General features: G+C 38.9%; 1 protein-coding gene across 2 annotated transcripts in view; it reads left to right on the top strand.

Moving 5' to 3' along the window:
• The window catches only part of LOC121862194 (alpha-tocopherol transfer protein-like), a 49,282-nt gene extending 27,066 nt beyond the window's left edge, over window positions 1-22,216 (top strand). The window contains exons 5-9 of one of the 2 annotated variants that reach the window (XM_042360287.1): window positions 7,760-7,953; window positions 8,163-8,273; window positions 16,431-16,575; window positions 18,981-19,102; window positions 19,538-19,624. In XM_042360287.1, the coding sequence (XP_042216221.1) occupies window positions 7,760-7,953; window positions 8,163-8,273; window positions 16,431-16,575; window positions 18,981-19,096 (566 nt within the window). In that variant the 3' untranslated portion in view covers window positions 19,097-19,102; window positions 19,538-19,624. Of the gene's footprint in view, window positions 1-7,759; window positions 7,954-8,162; window positions 8,274-16,430; window positions 16,576-18,980; window positions 19,103-19,537 lie in introns of both variants that reach the window. The other variant, XM_042360286.1, reaches the window with a different exon arrangement.
• The last annotated feature ends 643 nt before the right edge of the window (window positions 22,217-22,859 follow it).

Raw genomic sequence — 22,859 nt, 5'->3', positions numbered from 1 at the left:
TTTACTGGATCAGCTCAACCTGGAGTCATGACCTTGTTAATTCAAGGAACTGCTAATCAGCCAGCACTTCTGTCACCCGGCCTAACATCCGGTCAAGACACACCCAGTTTACTGTCAATTAGGAGAGGTCATCCGCCAGCTGGATATCTCCAATATATAGGCCCTGTAGCTCCTTTCACACGATGAGTCTTGTAACTGTGAAGGGCCAGCAACTATGTCCTGAGTAGCGCTCGTCGTCGTCTCAACGAGGAAGTCCGTCACTAGGGGCAACGAGGCCTCAGCCTGGTCCACCGACAGCACACTCAATGTGTAAAAGTAAGTGCTGGCTGTGTAGACGGTAGTAGTGCAGTGATCCTGAACCTCCCCAACGATCGACTTCGTGGAAGTGCTCATTCAACCTGTGAGGTTATAAGAAAATATCAGTGTATTATACTTTGTGGATAAACCCCCATTAATACCCCCTATTAAAATAGTAAAATAAAGCTGTAACACACATTTGTGTTTATATACTACACTTGTATGGAGCCTGTGTTAATATACAGTATTATCTTCACACCCTCGACTCAAGCTACCTATTTCCCTCACTATATGACTACTACTATAAACTCCTACCTTTACTGTATGCACCGACAGTCAGTAATATACTGTTTGATTTTGTTGATGTTTATTGTCTCAATACAGAAGGCACCAATACCTGAAATGTACAGAACAGGAATTAACACACATGCTGTAGGCTACACCATCTCACACCTACAGTATACTAGTACACACACTCCAATGACTATACACTTGGAACAGTACACTACCTTACCTCTTCATATGAGATTTAACCTCATTATATTGGTGGCAGCGTACTTAACGTAAAACTAGCCCCTCTCTCCTTAGTATTCAGTACAGTGATGGTTAGAATTCTTTGAAGTAAACTCACAACTATCTTGACGAAGCAGGCAGTACAAGGGTATAGTAGCATACTAAACACAATCCCCCCCCCCTCCCCCCCATGTGGTACAAGTGGTCATTCCCCCCCTCCCTCGCTTCTGATTCACATATTGTTGGGTACCTGGGAACAATGGTCGAGAATTCAACCAGGGCAAGTGTCAGTAAAACCCCCTCCCCTTCCCACCCACAGGCGTCATCGTCAACGTTGACAGATTTAACTTACACGATCAGTACTTCCCACCCCTCCTCACACGCTAATATGACTGCTGTTAACACTACACCAGTGACTTCCGTTTTATCCCCGTCCCCTGAACAATACACTAGTACCTCCTCCCCTAACCTTTAACCACCCTGCACCCTCTCTCGCCAATTCCCTCTCCACGCTCACACACACTCACTAGCACCTCCAGCATGCCACATTCTTTCCTTATGGCCATCTCAGTTCAAAGTGCAGCACAATTGGTAAGTCAGATACCCATGTTTGAGGGCGATGGCCGTGACCCTGCTACATCAGCGGATAGGCTGGAACAGTGATTGGGAAACATCGAAAGTGCATTCCTGGAAATCCTTCAGGAATACGAGGAATGCCGTCTCAGGACGGCACGGATGCGATTAAGCGGTGACGAAAAAGGAATGCTAGGATTACATCCAACAGTAAAGAATGCTACCTCGTGGGACACGTTTGCAGACGGAATATGGGAAATTTACAGCCAGGGAAACACATTACAAGATCACACGCTTCGCTTTGCCAACATCAAGCTAGAGTAGTGTTCATCACTAAACGTATACTTAGCATGTATAGATAGTGCAGTGATGGTTGCGAGAGTCAATCACCCACAATTCTTTCCACCTGAGATGGTACTCTATTACTTTCTATCGGGCTTACCCGGTGAGATGCGTACGTTCATGGTGTCAAATGGGACCACTACGCTAGAGAGCGCAATTAAAGCGACGTGGACATATATACGGCTCAGGAAAAACTCCCCCCCCCTTCCCATTCGTGTTGACAATTCACGACAATTCACGCCGCCCCTTCCACCCCTACACGTAACACCCCTTCTGTCTGGTAGGATGAATTCTTGCGACTGATGGTGGAAAATCTTAACTGAGAAGAACAGTCACCGCTTCACGAGGAAGGGCTGGGAGCAATCACGGCTACATTCACCAGGTAAAAACACGTTCGGTCACGTGCCGCAAGGCTACCGGCCGGCTGGGGCAGGGACCCATGGGGCACAGGCTGGGATTGACCCCCGCCCACATACAGCTACAAGTGATCGACCGGGCCCGCCCATGAGCGATAGCTGGTACAGACACTCCAAAGCCCTTTCGTTGCTCTTCCTGTGGGACATTGTCCCATGCGGTGTATGGATGTCCTTTCCAATGTGAGGGAAACCAGTGCGATGGGTGTGGCGACCAGTTATGTACCCGCAGGGAATGTCCATACGCCAGGATGCGTTGTTACGCATGCGCCGAGTAGGGGGACACCTGTAGGTTGTATCCCTACTACTAAAGACAGGGACGAAGCATTGATGGTGACTTGGGAATTATTAAGTTAAAATGGGAGGGAAACGGGTTGAAGCTTTCATTGAGCCAGGTTCCTCTGTATCCCTAGTGAAACAGAACGTGGCCTCCAAGATGAAGTTAGGGGGAAAGCATAGAGTTCGTGAGTTACTTGGTGTCACGGGTAACCATCTCTCAACATTGGATTCCAGAGATATAACTGTAGAATTGGGAGATAAGATGGTAGTTCACGTGCTAGTTGTGGTAAGCGGTGATCTTTTCCCAGGGATGTTCTTATTGGGTCAGATTTCCTGTGTAGATTTAAGTTTGGAATCCAGTTTGATGGGAGCCGGTATACCATGACTTTAGATGGTAAAGATTATGGAGGTATTCGCCTGCAGAACGAGACATGCACCGAGGCTATGGTCTCACAGCCGACAGTACTGACAGACAACATTTACTGCTACCATCAGCCTGAGCAAACTACACCGCGCCGGAGCAGCGCAGCAACTAGCTCCAGGCAGGGAATCAGGTCGTTCCCTTGGAACCTGGGAGCGAGTCCCGGAACCCCGACCTGCAACTACAACTACAGTAGTATCAAGCAACTGGCAACAAACATCTAGAGGTCCAAGTGGCGATGCAGACCACAGCTCCCTACGTTCCTGGACCTGTCAACTGGTCCCACTCACTTCCACTCCTAGAATGGAACCACCAGGTACCAAACAAGTAATGGCTGATCCCGGCCCCACCCGAGATCTACCTCGCAATCTACACTGTCGCACCTGTGTTTACCACACCATTGGGGACGCAACAGAGTTGGCCTGACTACACGTAGAGGAAAAGACAAACAAACCTGGTGAGCCCACCCAGGAAGGGATTCACCACTGTGAGGGTGTGGGACAGGACGGTCAAAGATCTCGCCTCACCTTGCGTATGGAGGGCGAACCCAGGTCCGCAGACCCTGCCCTACACGCCATCCACAGCGCTGACACCCCTTGCACTGGACCGGCTTTAATCCCAGCTGGAAGGGCGGAAACTCAGATGGGATTGGAAAAACCCAGCTGGAATATGACAGAAAATGACTCTACAGAGGAAACTCAGATGGGACTGGAAAAACCCATCTGGAACACGTCAGGAACTGCCGCTCTACACAGAAGTTCAAGTGGAGGAAGTGAAGCACACAAAAAAACACAGTGGCAGACCACTGGATGGGACGGGAAACGCCATCCACTGTATCCACTGCGTCGACCACTCTGATGTCGGACGTGGTCATGGACCATGCACTACACTGGACCTCGACGAATACTGACACGATTTTGTTTTAGCCATTGTATCTTGCAAATAATTTCTGCTGTCCTTTTCATATGTACAAATATTATTTTGTTTCTTCAATCACAAGTTATATTGTATGCCAATCCCCCCCCCCTTCTTCACAGGGGCCATGTATCTGATTATTATATATGTTGTGTGTGCTGCCCTGAGCAAGAGTTTAACAGTCAAAGCAACAAGTATGTAATCTGTTCCAAGCTTAAAGATACTAACGCTCGGGAACCTAAGCAGAAATAAGCTAGGGCAAGCAACACCATTACATAACCCTTCAAACCTCCAATTGTGTGCTCTCATCTAACATCCTGAAGTTATGCTCTCCAACAAACACCTGCTTAGGTGCTCTCTTTCTTCTTCATATCTACATTCATCTTTCCCTTTCCTTATCTTTAGTTGGCCACTTAAAATTTTTTAAATATTATTAGACAATGGTAGGATGTGAGGTGCATATTTTCCACCTCAGTAGCTATTTTCCCAGGTTGGGCACTCACTATTGCCATCCACTGTGAACATCGACTGCTTATGGCATGGAAGCTTTGGTCTTGGCGGGAGGTATAATGTTTATCTGTCAGACCAAAGCATCCAGGCCAGTAGTAGTATAACATAGACTTAGCAGTAACCAGGGGAGCATGTATTCAACCACAGAAGTAGACACAAGAGAGGTCAGTCACTTTGACCCAGAGTCCTCACTGCCACACAAATAGTTTAACCTGTCAACATGACCGTGTTACTCAAGAAACTACACCTGGGCAAACACAGCTGTCCAGACCTGACCCAAAGGAGGTAAAGTTCACAAGGGAACCAGAATTCTCACCGCCACTCTATCAGCTCAACCCGGCGTCATGACCTTGTTAATTCAAGGAACCGCTAACCAGCCAGCACTTCTATTACCCGACCTAACATCCGGTCAAGACACACCCAATTTACTGTTAATTGGGAGAGGTCATCCGCCAGCAGATCTCCAATATATAGGCCCTGTAGCTCCTTTCACACGAGGAGTCTTGTAACCGTGAAGGGCCAGCAACTATGTCCCGAATCCCGCTCGTCGTCATCTCATCAAGGAAGTCCATCACTAAGGACAACGAGGTCTCAGCCCGGTCCACTGACAGTGTGCTGTTGACTCAACGTTTGAAACCAAGTGCTGGCTGTGTAGACGGTGGTAGTGCGGTGATCCTGAACCTCCCAACGATCGACTTAGTGGAAGTGCCCATTCAACCTGTGAGGTTATAAGAAAATATCACAGTGTATTAAAAATTGTGTACAAACCCCATTAATACCCCCTATTGAATTAGTAAAATACAGCTGGAACACACATTTGTGTTTTATATACTACACTTGTACGAAGTCTGTGTTAATATACTGTACAGTATTATCTTCACACCCTCAAGTCACACTACTTCCCTCACTATACGACTCTGCCACTATAAACTCGTACTTTACCTCTTCATATGAGATTTAACCTCATTATACAGGTAGAACCTACCCATACTTTGTCCTCTTGGTCACTTGTGAGTTTATTAGTTGGTTAGGCTGTTGGTCAGTTCTCTGTTATACATTGTAGGCATGTCTCTGTTATACATTGTAGGCATGTACTGGTTACTGAGTGTACCTTAACATGATACAATGTTTATCATGCCAGAACATAAGGAAGTGCACATTGGCAGGTTATTCCACAAGTTCACAACTATTACTAAAAGAAGTTGTTCGCAGTCACATCTCCCGCCTCTGCTGACGGCCGTGTAAATATTTCAATATGATTCTAATCTTTTAAAATGTTAGTTTTTGTATAATGTAGTATTACTGATATGTAATTTGTTTTAGTATGTCTTATTGTTGGTAAAAATAAGTATATATTAAATTCATCCTCCGAAAGCATGAATTTGCTACCTACCAGAGTTTAACAGTTAATTCATGTATAATATTTTTTATAAACTTCCTACATATGTACTTATGTTTGAAATAATGAATGTATGTATCTTTATATAATTTAGATAAATATCTCTCTTGTCAGAAACGATCATCCCAACGATTATGAATAAACTCGTTTAGAAATACAGCTCCTCCCCAAATTACGATGGGGTTAGGGACAAATCCAGGTCGTAAGTCGAAAATGCTTAAATAATACATAAAAAATCTAAAATTGGTGTCTCTTTTTCTTCTCAGCACCACAAAACTCTCACTTTTAAGCTTGCCAGCCATTTATAAGTGAATTACAAACGAAAATTTTGTCTGTGTACTGACGTTGGGACTCGAAAATACGTAATTTGACAAAATTTCGGTACGACTGAGGCATGTCATAAGTGGGGTGGTCGTAAGTCGGGGAGGAGCTGTACATCATTATTTCAAGACGAAATCGGACAGGTTTGAAACCGCCAATCAGCTGTAGTAATTCTTGAGAAGGGGGCGGGGCATCTTTTCTCAGCTGAGAAAAATTGCACTGTGTAGTTTGATGTCCTGAAGGCTGTTAATTAGCTAGTTGGGTTTTAATGTTGAAATTGGATTTTGATTAGTTGTGCAGTGCTCAAATTAGGGATTGATTATTACAAGAAAAGGTACAAGTATTTAGAACAGGCAAAGGTGAAGAGGCGAGGGAGGAGCCGAGGTAAAGGTGATTACATAGCTCTTTGGTTTGTAATGAAGAATAAACACTCTCTCTTCTGGGGTAACAGGTAACTTGGTTCAGAGCATCAATAGGTTTTACATCACTCATTTTGCATCAGTAAGCTTGACATTGTAACCCCAGCTAAAATTAGTTAATTTAGAGTTACACCATTTCATTAACATAATACAGTGACCCCTCGGTTAACGAACTCAATCCGTTCCAGAAGGTCGTTCGTTAACCGAAAAGTTCGTTAACCAAAACCATTGTTTCAATGGGTTTTTGGGTAATTGGTTCCAGCTCACCGAAAATTGCCTAAATTCAACAAAAATGGTAGAAAAGTTCACTTACTTTGAGGTGTGTATGTAGAAGGCTCCTGGATGATGATGATGGGAATTAGAATGGGGGTGGAGGAGAAGGAAGAAGAGAAAGCATTGGGGTGGAAGAGAAGTCACCCCATGGCACCATTTCACCCATAAAATTTTAGTTCTCTTGGTGTATTTCAAGATTATTTTCTTTAAATCAACACTGCACTGCATTATATATTGTCAATATGTAAAATATATTTCAAAATGACCAATAATTTGCTTGGCAACACAGAAAAAAGCGTTTAGTTGAAGAGAGTCTCAAGCAAGATGTTACCTCCAGTGAAAACAGAGAGAGACTAATGCCTGTTTGCTGTGTTAAGAGGGTGGATGCCGCGCATTAAACTTGTCACTTTACCTTCAATTATGTTCAATAATTGTTAAAATGACTAAAAAATTGAATATTAAACTTTTAAAATTATTGAATAGTATAAACTTCTTGATATTTACTAAAATAGTAAGGAATTTAAGCCCTAGAACCGATTAATGTATTGGCGGACTGATACTAAAGCTGGTTGCCCGGTCAGTGCAAGCGAAAACATGTTGAGGTCGGTTCGTAAGAAATTCGTTAACCGAATTTTTGTTCGTTAACCGAATTGAAGATCCTTATGGAAGGCAGTTCGTTAACCGAGGCATTCGTTAAACGAGGGGTCACTATCTATATGTATGCCTGTGTTGTAAATACTGTATGCCAAAAATGAAGGTTCTGTTGAAATTTTGAATGGCCACTATTTGGGGGCATTGAAAAAATGGTATCATGTGGGATTATTATTGTTGTTATAGTGATAATTATATACTGAAATTTATGAAGATTATGCCAAAAAAATGTATATGGGTTTCAGAACCTCAATGTCTAAATGCGCTTGTCAAGTCACTTCATGAAGGCCCCCCCCCATGCTTAAAAAGAAGATATCTGTAGCAGAATATATTAGTCATTTGAGGCTGTATGTTGTAAGAGGGAGTTATATAGAGTGCACTTAAGTAACTAAAGACATTCATGTTAAAGTAACAATGAATTATATCACAACAGGAGCTTGGCTGCCAGAGGCTTGTGGCCTAGATGATGTATTTCGGTCGCAGGTTGTACTACTGGAACATGTGGTGAGGCTACCAGTCACACAGCTTCGCGGCATTGCAGCTATTGTGGATTGTTCAGGGCTATCCATGACTCATGCTTACTACCTTACACCTACTCATATAAGACGGATGATATCAGTTATACAGGTAAGGGGACAGTATAAGTTTACAGGTTGTGTTTTATTCAATAAGATTAAATGGTTTTTGTTCTGTAATTACAACCTTTCATTCATTTTATGTTGGTAATATAATGTGATATCACCATCTTACTCATTCTTTGTTCATAAATATTTTTGATAATCGTCAGAGTTTGGTTGGTTAATGGTAATTACACTGGATCATATGTTACTTTACAGGAAGTGTTCCCTCTGAGGTTCAAGGCTCTTCATTTTGTACATGAACCTTCTATATTTGACTGGGTCTTCAGCCTCATCAAGCCCTTCCTCTCAGAGACCATAAAGGGACGGGTAAGTCAGTTCATCCTAAAATTCACTGATAATAGGGGTATTATTATTGGTACCAAACATTTTTTCCATGACTCTTTGGGGGCCATTAAAAAATTATGTAGTGCTTTTTTCTACCCAAATTTATACCCCCCTTCCGGGACTCACAACACTGCTCCACATCACACTAATCAGAACTGTCAAGACTTTGGATGACTTGACAGCTGCTTTACATACAAAGAGTTTTAAAATATCATGCAGCTCAGTTTATTTGCAACTACTGCCTAGAATTCATCAACTCGAGAGGGAAAACGACATGTGAAAACAGTTCCTGTTAAACTAATGAGGTCTGAAAATCGTGCACACTCAAGACATCCAGATACCCTATTTGCTAGAAGATCTATCTCTTATCAGGAAGAGATTGCTTCTCTACTTGGGCCACATGAAGTCACAAGATGATAAGGCAAGAGTTCCAATAGGCATTACCGCTGCAAACAAACAGGCTCCTCTGATAATGCATATGGAATATAAAGTCACTCTTAGTGACCATGATTTTGTTGTTGCCCTAAAACACAAACTATTACCATTAGTAATAGCTGGTATTTAAATAAAGGAAAACTGTATTGGAGAACAAGGGGTCGCCTATTCTGATCCAACATATATAGCGATACAGAGTGCTAAACACACATCGTCAACTGCAATGGGACATCTGAGAGATATGAAGAAAGTGCATTCCTTACCACAGTTTAATGAACAGATGTCTACTCCTGATGGTATGCCAAAGCCAGTCATGATTGTAGCAGCAGATGGTGGTCCTGATGAAAACCTTAAGTATGAAAAAACCATCAAGTGTGTTGATTACTTTTGCACATATGATCTAGATGCTCTCTTCATTGCAACAAATGCATCAGGTCGAAGTGCACTGAACAGAGTTGAATTACATATGGCCCTACTAAGTCATGATCTAGCTAGAGTCATCTTACCTCAGGATCATTTTGAAAACCATCTAAATTTTAATGGAGAAACTGTGGATGAAGAATTGGAAGAGTAAAATTTTGCCTATGCAGAGAAAATTCTCGCAGACATTTGGTCGGCTATTGTTGTTGATGGCTACCCAACAGTTGTTGAATATGTTGATCCACAGGAAGGAAATGGATCAGAAATCCTTGAAAAGTCCTTCCTAGTATGCAAAACATGTGCTAGAGTGTCAGTATTTTCTACAGGTCATCAAATACCAAGATACAGTAGTACCCCGATTTACAGGGTCAATTGAACCCATGGGGTACCGCGGAAAGTGAAAACCGTGTAAAGTGAACAACAGAACATATGGGATTAATTCCAATAGAGACTGGCCCGATCCCCAAACTCCACTTTTTCAGACACAATACCTACGTTGTAGTAAAAAGTACATCTTAATTTTATGATGGTATGCACACACAATTAATAATTAAGAGAAATATCAATAATATTAGTTTTTTTTAACACTTACATTAGAAGAAAAGATGGCTGGGCACACGGGGATGGGGGTTGGTTCCGAGGCAGAGGGCAGATTATTGGCCCTCACCTGCATCACTTGTATCAATTGTATCACTATCCACCACATAGGCTTGCAGGGCCTCTTTGTCAAACCCCTCAAAGTCTATATAAGTCCATATCCTCACTTTCACTGACTTAGGCCGGCTGTGGTGGGTGGCGGGTGAAGAACTCGGTAATGTTTTGATGACTGGGCGACCTTGTGCGCATCCTGCCTACGCCGCTTCCCGTGTATGAGTAGATGCACCGCGGAAAGTGAAAGTTCGGTTCTGGCGAGGCACCGCGTAAATGAGAAATAGCGTTAAGTGAAACCGCGTAAAGCGGGGTAATACTGTACAGCTTACTGTAATGCACCAAGAAGTTCTTTCTTTTCAGTTATTACCAATAGATTCTTGCCATCACTACTTCCCCTTGTACAGACAGCAGATGGCTTATTATGTTGTCTTGGTGATTTGAGTGCCAAATACCCTACCCACCGTTCTTTGTCAATCTAGCACACGACAAATCTGTGCTACCAGCTCAGGTAGTTAAAAAAAATCCAAACCAAAAGGCCTACCATATAATTTGGTATGTCCTAGTCTGAAGAATAAGCTACAGAAGCACATCTGTGGAACAAGTGGCAAATACTTTGCCTCAGTCAGGTCCATGACTTCACATATTAAGAAACACTGCTCGAGTCACAGTTGCCATTCTGTTGTGAGTGCTCCAACAGAAAGGCTGCAACCTCAAAGACTAGCTGCCAAGAGACAAAGGGAATTCATGTGTGTTGCCAAGTACGTACCTGAAAAAAGAAGAGTATGAGTGGCACATGGAGGAAGAATTGGATACTGGGGGACTTGAAATGCCAACTGAGATCAGGACTAACAAAGGAACATCATTCATGACTGTGCAAAGTAGAGAACCAGTGTGGCAGGAAGAATGTTAAATCTGGGACAACACACATGAACCACCCCTGGACACTTAAATATTTAGACCGAGAACCGAGTTTTCAGAAATATATTGTTTTTTTGACATGCAAGCAATATACTGTATCAGGAATATATTACTTAAAATATATTTGTGTTAATTATTAAAGTTGCATTACTTGCTTTCACCTTTATTTGGAAAAATAGAATGTGATGCATTTGACAAGGTATAGAAAGACCTGAGTACATATATTTTCTTTGTAATTCTTAGTACACTTTTAGTATTAAAGACTTTCAAAGATTACATCTGTATTATTTAGGCTTTATTTTATATTTCACTGTTACATAACACTTCTTCTGACACCCCTCCCCACCCCTGTAACACCTGACTTGATAACCCCCACCCCCGTCTGCATTACATTACATTACTGCCAATATCAACACAATAGTGGAAATCGTTAACTTGGGTAAGCAAATCACGGAATAACATGGCAGAAATAATCTTTGCCTACTTCGTGTTTAAGAACGCACCTTCTTAGTAATGTACAACTTTTGCTACTGTAATCACGCTAGATGAATGAGTGTGTGGTGCTTTAGACTCTTTCAACGAAACATTCATATTTGCAGAGAGCAATGGTACTGAGTTGTGAAGAGTTCTACACGGCATGGCTGAAAATTTAGTCTGTGATACTTTACTGTAGAACTATCATATTTTTAGTTTGAGAAGATGTGTTTATGACATCATTAAAATATGCAGTTTGAAAATTAGGAACATTATTATCCTCCCTGGGATCAAAAGAAAATGTCCACATTTTCTATGTCTTAGGTTTGAAAAATTATTTAGATACAAACCAAAGAAATAACCTTGTCCATCCATTTACAAGAAATTTATAAAAATTATAGTTAAAATAATTAAAGTATCAATAACTGAACAGGTAAGAAATAAATACTGTACTGGAAGTTATATTACGTCAGTATATATTAAAACAAGTAAGGCACTTATAAAAATTTATAGAACTTACACGATGTCCTATCAATGTGAAGATATTTCGTCAAATATGTAAATGTGTGTATATATTTAATGAACACTAAATACCTATCGACTTAGTCGGATGTCTTCATAGAAAACGCGATCCGTCCAGCTGGTCTCCTCACATTTGGTCCGCCCAAGGTCAAGGTGTGTGTGTGTGGGTGGGTACTGCAGTCTCCTCTTTGTTGCTTAGCAACCAAGAGCTCCAAGATGGCGACAGTCGAATCCACTTCCACTTGAATTGATGACTGCTGGTGAAAGGTCCTGTGCTGCCAAACCTTGAAACTTGTAGGTTTGTGGCAACACTGTACGCCGGTACTCAGAATGCCCAGTGCTGACTACGGAAGTTCTTTATGCCACTGCTTGTTGCCAGACAGGGGTGTTGCCAACTTTCCATAAGACAGAAAGTCATCCATAACTCAGAATCGGTTATTGGGAATAATTCTGCACCTTCTTTGGGCAACAGAATGAGTCACTCAACTATAATTGTCTCACTACGGGATATATCACTACACTTGGAACTTTTATGTAACATGTCACTTTTTCTTTGTTTCGGAAGCTGATGACTTGTTATGTAGAATGTGTATTCAAACCGGAACTTAGTATCCGTAACCACTGCTGTTGATACAATTCCTGATGTAGATCAACCGTAAGTTCATCTCACTCTCTATGGACGTTAAGAGAAGGACGGAGGCTATGTAAATAGACCGTTTAATCAGGTCCTTTCGATGTGAGATTATGAGTGGAACTTCTATGAGTAGTGACCCATTGAGGGAGAACGGAATAGGCACGTCGTCCTCCCTCGAGGGAAGATGGAGCCATCCACAACGTCTCTCAAATAACGCCTTCCTCTCGTGAGTGCTAACAAACCTACTGCCCGCTTTGGGTGGCCAGAGAGCCGGCTACAAATGCCTTAACTCGGCATAATATGACGCGACTTCCCGTGGGCACACCCTATCACGTGCACTGAACATGTCACCTCATAGCTAGTAGAAAGTTACAGGGGTTGAATCAGTATATAAATCAAATGTAATTAACCCATTTATATAATTCTTCTGTTTATGAACCAAGAGCCATTACACCCTTACTTTATTCATTTGATTCTCAAATACACAAATAGAATACATAAATAAACAAATAAATACTTCACTAGACCTTCAGTGCCAACTGTCAATGCCACCTCCCCTTCCTCCCTCCTCCCCTTCCAGTCAGGGTTTGGTGGTTTTAGGCTTTTAAGTTTTTATCTTATATAATATCACAGACTAAAGTTAGGAGAATATAATTTGCATTGTTGGAATCCTTGAAAGACGGTGAATAATTTGAATCTAAGAGAAAAACTTAGTCACTCTTAAAGACTGACAAATAAACACACATTAGACCTTCGGCGCCAACTGTCAAACATATCACCTCACCTCCCCCATCTGCCCAGCCAGGGTTTTAGGCTTAAAGTTTTTATCTTATATAATATAAAACTAAAGTTAGGAGAATATAATTTGCATTGCTGGAATCCTTGCAAGACAGCAAATAATTTGAATATAAACGTCATATATTTTGCACGAGATAAAAATTAATCACCTGTATCACATTAAAGTAGTGATTTAATAGTTCTAGTGTATATGTATGTATATATACAGCTCCTCCCCGACTTACGACGGGGTTAGGGACCCAAATCCAGGTCGTAAGTCGAAAATACTTAAATAATACATAGAAAACCTAAAATGGGTGTCTCTTTTTCCTCTCAGCACCACAAAACTCACTTTTAAGCTTGCCAGCCATTTTAACCCATTAGCACCCATGGTCCTTTTTTTAGGACCAGAAGGATAATTCATCATATTTCTGCAACACCTGTATTTTTCTGAGATATCTTTAGTTAGTCATCAAGACTGGAGTGTCTTTCAAATATTACACCTACTGTCTGATGTATATTGGCAACACTGATGTCTCAGTTTTCAGTACAGTGTGAAAATCTTGAGGGAAAGGATACACTCAGTTTCATCTATTATTCAATCAAAAAGTTTTTTGGTAAGTAGTACTTATATCCAACCCATATTTGTATATAGTATAAATGAATGTTCTAACTCTCCTATAAAGTCAAGAAAATCTTTGAAAGTAATTTTGCTCAAATATAGCATGCTCTAAAAGTTTGGTCCTAAAATAAGGACCATGGTCACTAGGACTCCATTTTTTCCATTTTCTATGGATGTTGCATAAAAGAGAAAACGGTTTGCAAGGCAAACTTTTTCATGCTGAAAACATTTTCTATGTATAGACAGTAGATGAACAGATAGTAAGATACTATGGAAGAAGCTCTCTAAAACAATTTATAAGAGGTAAGCCAATAAGATTTGGTTTCAAGCAGTGGGTGCCATGTTGTGCCACGAGTGCCTATTGTTTTGGAATGGATTTATATCAAGGAAAGCAAAAAAATCCTACTTCCAATACCAAGTATGCTGACAGTCTAGGTTCAAGAGTGGTTTTATCAATGACCAATCACCTAGAGAACCCCAATGATCATGAAATTTATGTTGATAACTTTTTCTCAAGTTATAACCTATTTGTACAAATGAAATCCCTAGGAATCAGAATCACGGGTACAGTACGTTCAAACAGAACATCGAGATGTCCCCTGAAGGATGACAAATCCCTGAAAAAGGAAAATCGTGGATCCTATGACTACAAATGTGAAGAAAAGGAAGAACTCTTTTTTTTGAAATGGCATGACAACAGCGTTTTCACAATTGCAAGCAATCATCAGTCTGCCACCCCTGTTGGAAATGCTAAAAGATGGTCAACCAGCCATGGAAAGGAAATATTTGTTCCTCAGCCATTTCTCATATCCCAGTATAACAAATATATGGGAGGAGTGGACCACTTAGACTGGCTTATCCAAAGGTATCACATCTCTGTTATATCTAAGAAGTGGTACTTTAGTCTATTCACAAATTTCCTTGATACTGTAATGGTTAATTCCTGGATTGTATATTGTTTTGCAAATGGAAATACTTTGACATTACTAAATTTCAAGAGGTCAGTTACAAAAGCTTATTTGCAGTTATCCTCAGATTCTGATCCCAAAAATTCTGGACGGCCAAAGGTATTTTCTTCAAAAGTAATACCAGAAATTAGAATTTCTACTACTGGACATATTCTTGATAGAACAGAGGGAGGGAAACAAATAAAATGTGCCTTTTGCAAAAAAGTTTCAAAACAATGTGTAAAATGTGATGTTGGTCTTCATATGGGTGAATGTTTCAACAAATGGCATTCGAAGTAATCTGTATTTAGAGTGCTTTTTTTTATTTTTATTTTCCTTTTTGAAATCAAGTATTCTACTTTAAGAAACCTGTTTTTTGAACAAAAGTACCCCCCATATGCCCATGGTCCTAAAAAAAGGACCAAACTAAAAATGAATTTTTTTTCTTAAAATATTGTAATTTTTTTTTTTTTTTTATTTAGTATCAAATAAAGTTGTACAGTATACCTGTATAAAAAAAAAAGATTTTTGGTAATAAATTAAAGAAAAAATTTTTGGGCATTAATGGGTTAAAGTGAATTACAAACGAAAATTTTGTTAGTACACTGCGCAATCACTGACATTGGGACTCGAAAATACGGAATTTGAGGAAATTTTGGTACGACTGAGGTGGTCGTATGTCCAGGTGGTCGTAAGTCAAGTAGGTCTTAAGTCGGGGAGTAGCTGTACTGTATTGTGATAAAAGGGCAATTTAAGGGAATTTTAGGAGTGTTTCTGACTTCATGGGTTTTTGGCTTTACTTTGTATGTACTTTTTCTGTGAGTTGGAACCAATTATCCAATTGAATCAATTACCCAATTATCCCATTGAAATAATAGATTATAAAAAAAAATGGTTAACAAACGACTCTGGAACCAATTGTGTTCGTTAATCGAGGGACCACTGTACTGACATTCTCCAGTCATAATGTAACAAATTCAATATTGTTAATAAAATAGCTAATTTCGACCTACCAAATTAAGTACGAAATGTCTCACATTCAGGCCTACCAACCCTCGCGAGACAACGGGAATGTTCAGTTGGAAAATCATCGGACCCCACCTGTACGGTAGTTTTTTTTTACCGAATGTACATGTAATTACTAAATGTAAAAGGGTAACACTTTCCAACACTCCAGGATAAGAATGAAGCATCATAGTAGGAGACTCAGATTCATGGTAGGTGACATAGAGGCATGGTAGGTGATGCAGGTGGCCAGATATGCTGAGATTTTCCCAGATATTTTTACAGCTACTCCCGGACTTATGACCTACTCGACTTACAACCACCCGGACATACGACCACCTCAGTCGTACCAAAATTTTGTCAAATTACGTATTTTCGAGTCCCAACGTCAGTGATTGCGCTGTGTACTGACAAAATTTTTGTTTGTAATTCACTTTAAAATGGCTGGCAAGCTTAAAAGTGAGAGTTTTGTGGTGCCGAGAAGAAAAAGAGACACCCATTTTAAATTTTCTATGTATTATTTAAGCATTTTCGACTGACGACCATTTCGACTTACGACCTGGATTTGAGTCCCTAACCCCGTCGTAAGTCGGGGAGGAGCTGTATATATCTCGGCATTTCCCGAGTTATACTAATACATTCCTAAACCATATCCATGTCAAGTTATCGAGGGTTTACTGTAATACAGTATGAGTAATATCAGATAATAAATTAATCATTTGTTTTTCCAACAGTTACATTTCCATGGAGAAGATTTGGAGTCTCTTCACCAACACATTCAAGCTGAGGAATTACCAGAAGAGCTGGGAGGTACTCAGGGTCCTTTGGATAATACCTTCCTTTTAGAAAACTTGAAAAAACACGAGGATTACTTTAAAGGTACTTGTCAATACCAAATTTCTGAATAAATGTTTTATCTTGTAGCTACTACCTAATTGTCTATAAGGAAGCAAAGATATGTAAGAACACGTCAGTTTTTTATAGTTACTGTACAGTATTTGAGATGGAGTGTCAACAACAGGGATCAGGTGTTTTTTTTTTGTTTTTTTTTTTTAGCAGAATTAAAGAGCTACATCTAAAGAATTGGTCTTGGTGAACTTCTCTGGATTTCTGAGAGAAAGGTCATTACTTTTTACTTTTATCCTCTTCGCCACTGATCGTCTCATTAGCCACTTGGGCGATCAGTCACGTCTCTGTTATGCACTGTTGGCAAGTACCAGGCATGCTCTGGCTCCTGAATGTATCTGAACCTGCTCCAGTGCTGGTCAAGTTTGGTCTTGAAATAGCTCACACAAGGTGCCGTCACAACACTCTGGGAGGTTGTTCCAAGAGTTCACAACTCTCACTCCAAAGAAGTTCGCCCTCACAGTTTTCTGAACTTGCGGCTTCAACCTTGGGCTATGACCCTTTGTGGGGCTGGCATCTGCCAGCTCCAGGTATGTACACTCAACTGAGTAGTGCCCAGTTTGTACATGTAAAAGTACTAATGGCTTGGAGTACATTATATTGCACCACCTCCAATTATATCAGAGTTGGCTTTGGTATTTAATGTTGTCAGATTAAATTGGAAGATGTTATCTGACTTCCTTCAGAATTAGCATAAAATCACCAAACTTCTATCTACCATCTCGGTTAATTTCATGATATTGGTGGATTTATGAAAATTCTTGCACTTATCCATGTCACTGACCATAAACTGTCACAAGAGGAAGTGATAAAGTAGGTTCTCCAGATCTGTTGTTCTGGTTTGACTGTCACTCACTTTGCTTTGGTCTGTCACACACTTTGCTTTGGTCTGATGCATCTTGTCTAGTGTTCTTCATATTCTCACTTAAAAAATAAGTGGTACAGTATAAATGTACCAATTTTATTATACTGTTGTTTTGTATTCATTATTGATTGTGAATGAAACTCCCTTACTGGGGATGTCTTATATCTTTTTGTTGCTTTGGTTCACATCTTGTTCTAGCAAATTGCTTATTAATAAGATTTTTTCAGTTATTTTCATGGTCATTGAGCTAATAGAATCCTTTTCATCAACCCCAGTAGCAACACATCTTGCCTCACATACTCCTGTTTGTCAAACCTTACCATTTATTCACATCCTTCATGCCTCACATATTTCAACACTTTTTAAAAATCTTATCACAAAACCAAATACATATACAAAGTATCTCATTCATTGTGTATTAAGTAAGCTTAGCTGGAATGTAGATATTTTGTACCTCCTCTGGTTTATCACTGTTAAAATTAAGAAAAAATATGTTCTCTGATAAAAACATTTTTATGTGGAGCCATTTGTGTGAAATATCACAGGTTTTGAGTTTTACCAGTATCACTGAATTGTAAACTTTCTTAGGTCCCTCGGTTAACGAACACAATTTGTTCCAGAAGGTCGTTCGTTAACCGAAACCATTGTTTCAATGGGATTTTGGGTAATTGGTTCCAGCTCACTGAAAATTACATAAAGTAAAAAAAATAATGCAGTAAAGTACACTTACTTTGAGGTGTGTATGTAGAAGGCTCCAGGTTGATGATGATGATGATGGAAATTAGAAGTGGGGGTGGAGGAGAAGGGAGAAGAGAAGGAAGTAGGGGTGGAAGAGAAATCACCCAATGCTTCATGCCGTCATTTCACCCATAAAATTTTAAGTTCACAAGATGTAATTCAAGATTATTTTCTTTAAATCTGCACTGCACTATATATATTGTTAATATGTTAAATAAATTTCAGAATGACCGATAATTGTACTGTAAAAACGTAAAAATAGTTTATGTTCAAGAGAGGCACAAGCAAGAAGTTACCTCCACTGACCAGAGATACAAACTGAAGCCTTGGTGAGTCAAATGGCTGATTGGCGCACCAAAAACTAGTTTCCTGTACTGCAATTATGTTAAATAATTGTTAAAATGACTAAAAAATTTAATATTAAACTTGGAAAATTATTGAATAATACAACCTTCTTGATATTTACTCAAATGGGAACGAATTTAAGCCCTAGAACCGACTACTGTATTGGCAGACTAATATTCCAGCTGGTGAGCAAGCGAAAACAGGTTGACATGATTTCATAAGAATTTCGTTAACCGAATTCAAGATTCCTATGGAAGGTAATTCGTTAACCGAGGGATCACTGTATTTATTTAACGCTTCTTAATTTACAGATGACGACTCCGTGCAGGATATTGTCCATAAAGACTTATTTTAAGTACCTTGTGATGCCTTGATGCATTTCTTTATATGTACAGGTATATATATTTTTTTTAATACTGTTTCCATGCAGAACTTCGTCCATATGGATGCACAGAGCCTGTGAAGAAAATAATTACTTTGAAAATGTCTGCTGGAATATCACATCTTCGGAAGCACTTGTTACGTATTGTTCACTACAACTGTTGAGACAAGGTGACTGATTTATTGATACATGTCCATCAATACTAGTTTGCTGGACATGGTATCATTAAAAAAAATCCACCATGTTATTTTCTGTGTAGAGTGGAGCATGCTGCATCATATTAAACATTTTATTCATTTAACATCTCTGTCCATTTCAGTACCAGGCTTGGAAGATTTGCCAAACAGTTTTGCATGTTGCTTTGGAGTTCGTGCCATATGTTTGGAATTGTTGACATCTTTTGGCAGTGTGTTTAAGCTTTCATATTAAAATATAAATTAAAATGTTTGATTGTATGACAGCAAAGGAAACACAGGGTCAGAGAGGCAGCTATGTTTCCTTTACTACCATACAGTACAACCATTGTCCAAATGATTACAATTCATTTATTTATTTTTTTCATTTTAAATTTATTGCTTTTCCTGATAATTGTTGTACATTTACAGAACATTTCATCTATGGTTTTGAGGCGTGTGAGGAACCTCCAAGGCAGGGAACCATGATGGAAGCAGTTACAGACATGGGCAGTTTGATCGGTAGCTACTACAGGAGAATGTGCATAGACTAGTGCTAGCAGCCCTGCACTAGTGACTTCTAGTGCAATCAAGAAGACTAATGTGACAGTGATGGTAGTCTGTTCTGTGATGAAATTGTAATTTGGTGTTCATGTACCTATTGAAGGTAGGAAATAGCATAGTTGTTGCATGGTGGCCTTAGTATTGTACTGGAGGTGAGTAAATTAGTTTATGTATTCTCAGGGAAAAGTTATTGCCTCAGTTTTATAGGAGGAAATAGTAAAGCCATAGGAAAGGGTAAACTTTGTTGTACTTTATTTGTAGAAAAACTCTTGTGATAATTGTTAAACTTTATCCAAGAAGCAAGTGGCTGTTTTATGAATGTAAGTAAGGTACATTGTTTTACAATGTAATGGGCAGACCCAAATGTTAACAGTTTGATCACATGTATGTACAAGTTACACCCCACGATCTAAGCAAGTATGTCTTGTAGGTGATGCATATAGCTGGTGAATCATTTGCAAGTTTCTCCATGGTCAGACTGAGGCAATACCATATTGTCTGGGGTCACCACACTGCCTCCATTGTCAAGGTCTTAGTGCAGAGCTGTAAGTTCTCTAACACTACTGTAGTGTGTGTAGGGACAGAGTGACCTCTTATTGGGAGGAAAATTGCCCGTGGCAATCTTGTTATCATTGTAGGAAATAACAGTTTAATGATGAATAGGTAGATATATTAAAATTTATAGACTAAATGCTCAATGAATAGTCAATGAATTTACTAATTTTTGACATTACCATTTGTTTAAAGTGTTAAGAATGTCACATAACAAAGGTACAAGTCAGTACAGTATATTGGAACATTTAATATAACTTTGTAAAGAGTTTTCCTAATTGATTTAAATTACAGTTGTCTTTTGGTCTCTACAGTTTTATAATTGCAAACAGGTAGTTGTCCTTCAAATTGCTTTACAGTATAACTGACAAATATTTCTTGTTGAACATGTACCAGAATGAGCATATTTTTTTATGATTTAATTCTTAAATACTGTATACACTTATTATGTCAATTCAGCTTTAACATAGAATGTGTGATAATATATTGTTCAATTTTGATAATGGAGCGTTAAGTGTCAGTGTGGGCACAATATTGTACTGTACCCACAATCCACGAGCTCAGGACTCAACTGTGGCCATGACACTGTCTGTTTTGTGTTATGGTGTATTCCTTAACGGCCCAAAGCTTAAATGCCCGGAAGAATAGCACAAGTGAAAAATTTAAAAAAAAAAAAAAATAGATTTAGGACAAGATTATAAATTTTGTTTGTACAGAATATGCAATTTGTCTCATATTTTCCTCTCTATGACATTTGTAATGTTGTCGGGGTAAAATATGATAGTAGATTAATAGTTTGGGATGGAAACCCATTTGTGAGAATAATAGTTTCAAACCTCATTTAACAGCAATAATTTATTTAGTTTTAATATTATTTTTTTTTCATGCAAGAAGACTTTATGTCCAGCAGCAGAGATACAGTATAATGAACACTTGTATTGCCTTTTTGTATTTAAGGTTCTAAAGGATGTATCATAGTTAGTGTATATCTTGTGGTAAAAAGTTTATGAATATTAGTGATAGTATCCACAGTTGGAATGGTAGAGTATTATTAACAATGTTGGATTGTTAGAGTCCTTATCATGAATGAAGGGATGATTACAAGAGAATAAAGCTTCACTGTATTATCAGAGGAATAGATGAGGAAATTAAGTGTAGCTAATATCAGGAATTGTGATACAATCAGTTGATGACTTACAGGGTGGGGGCACAGTAGTTAGTCAGATATATTTAATGTATTTGAGGAGTCTGGGATACGAAAGTGCTATGCAAATACGGGGGGTAGTTTCATTTGACTAAATAAGGCAGTATAGTCATCTCTGATGACTGGATTCTGAAGAAAGGTGGAATGACAGGTCCTGAGCATACAAAAAAATAAAATTATCTTCAACTTTACCTCTATTATCTTCCAGTTGTGGATATTGTTACTTATTTTCTTGTTTGAAATCACTTTACTGAAACAAATGAACATCTTAATTTTTGTAATTTTATAGTTAAAGTGAGGACATTTAATGTGACGGAAGAGATCTACAGGGTATGGTACTTGGGGTACCAAATTATATAAACATTGATAAGTGCATTAATTATTTAAAAGTATGCAGTTTATATTTGCTGTGAAAGTGTACAGTATGGTATTTGTCATGTAGCTGTTTAGATAGATGTATTGAACAATGATCAAGGTGAATTTTGAACATTTACATGGGCCACTGAAAATCATTTATCGTGTTAGGAGGTCATTTACATAGTTCCCATACCATGACAATACTCTTATATTGTGACATAACATGTCAAAGGTTGATTTAAAATTTAAAAAAATAAACAGATCCTAAATGCAGTGAAAAGTTGTGGTAAGGTTCTGTTGAAAGAAGAGAAGTTTTAAATTATAGATATTCTTTTGGTAGATACTGTACAGTATAATTATGAAGATTCAAATTTAATAGAATAAAGTTTTGAAGCCATGAATAATTAGATGTCTATTAAAAATATGCAATCTGATTTGGTTGTTACCAGTGTTTGACTTTGTCATTCCATAGATATACTGTTTTATGAGCTTAAAAACTCAAGATGGTTAGAAGAAAAGATTAACAAAGCAAAAGGAAATTTTGGATGTGTAGCATGTTGTACTTCGTACCACATCCCTAACTTTGCCTTTGTCAAAATGTTCACTGATCAGTCTTGACTATTTGATCATGCATGGTTGAACACCTCATTCCAATAATGTATAAATAGGACTTATACTTTATACATATATAGACACTAGTGAAAAATGGATCTAGATGGCAAGGTTGAGTAATGGAGTACAGTACAGTATAAGAATATGTGGGTTTTGTGAAAAGGAGTTATTTATATCCATTAATGAAATCTTGGTGATGATATTAAGGATAGGATGAGGTAATGTGGAAATACAGGCCTTCCTCATGTTCCAGAAAGGACGCATTTATGAAAAATTGGCCACAACACAATATTCCGTAACACGATCACTATTTTCCCATTGAAATATATTTTTTAACATATATTAAAAGGAAAGATCATTATTTTATGATACAATATGCTCATAATACTCAACGGCTTGAATTTAACTCAACAGAAATGCATGGCAGCAAATACTCAGTGGAAAAAGATAAGAGAATCCCCGTTA

This window comes from Homarus americanus, unplaced genomic scaffold, assembly GCF_018991925.1.
Source record: "Homarus americanus isolate GMGI-L3 unplaced genomic scaffold, GMGI_Hamer_2.0 scaffold25013, whole genome shotgun sequence".
Taxonomy (NCBI): Eukaryota; Metazoa; Arthropoda; class Malacostraca; order Decapoda; family Nephropidae; genus Homarus; species Homarus americanus.
The sequence above is the reverse complement of the archived record's forward strand: the minus strand, read 5'-3'. Positions and strand labels throughout refer to the sequence as shown.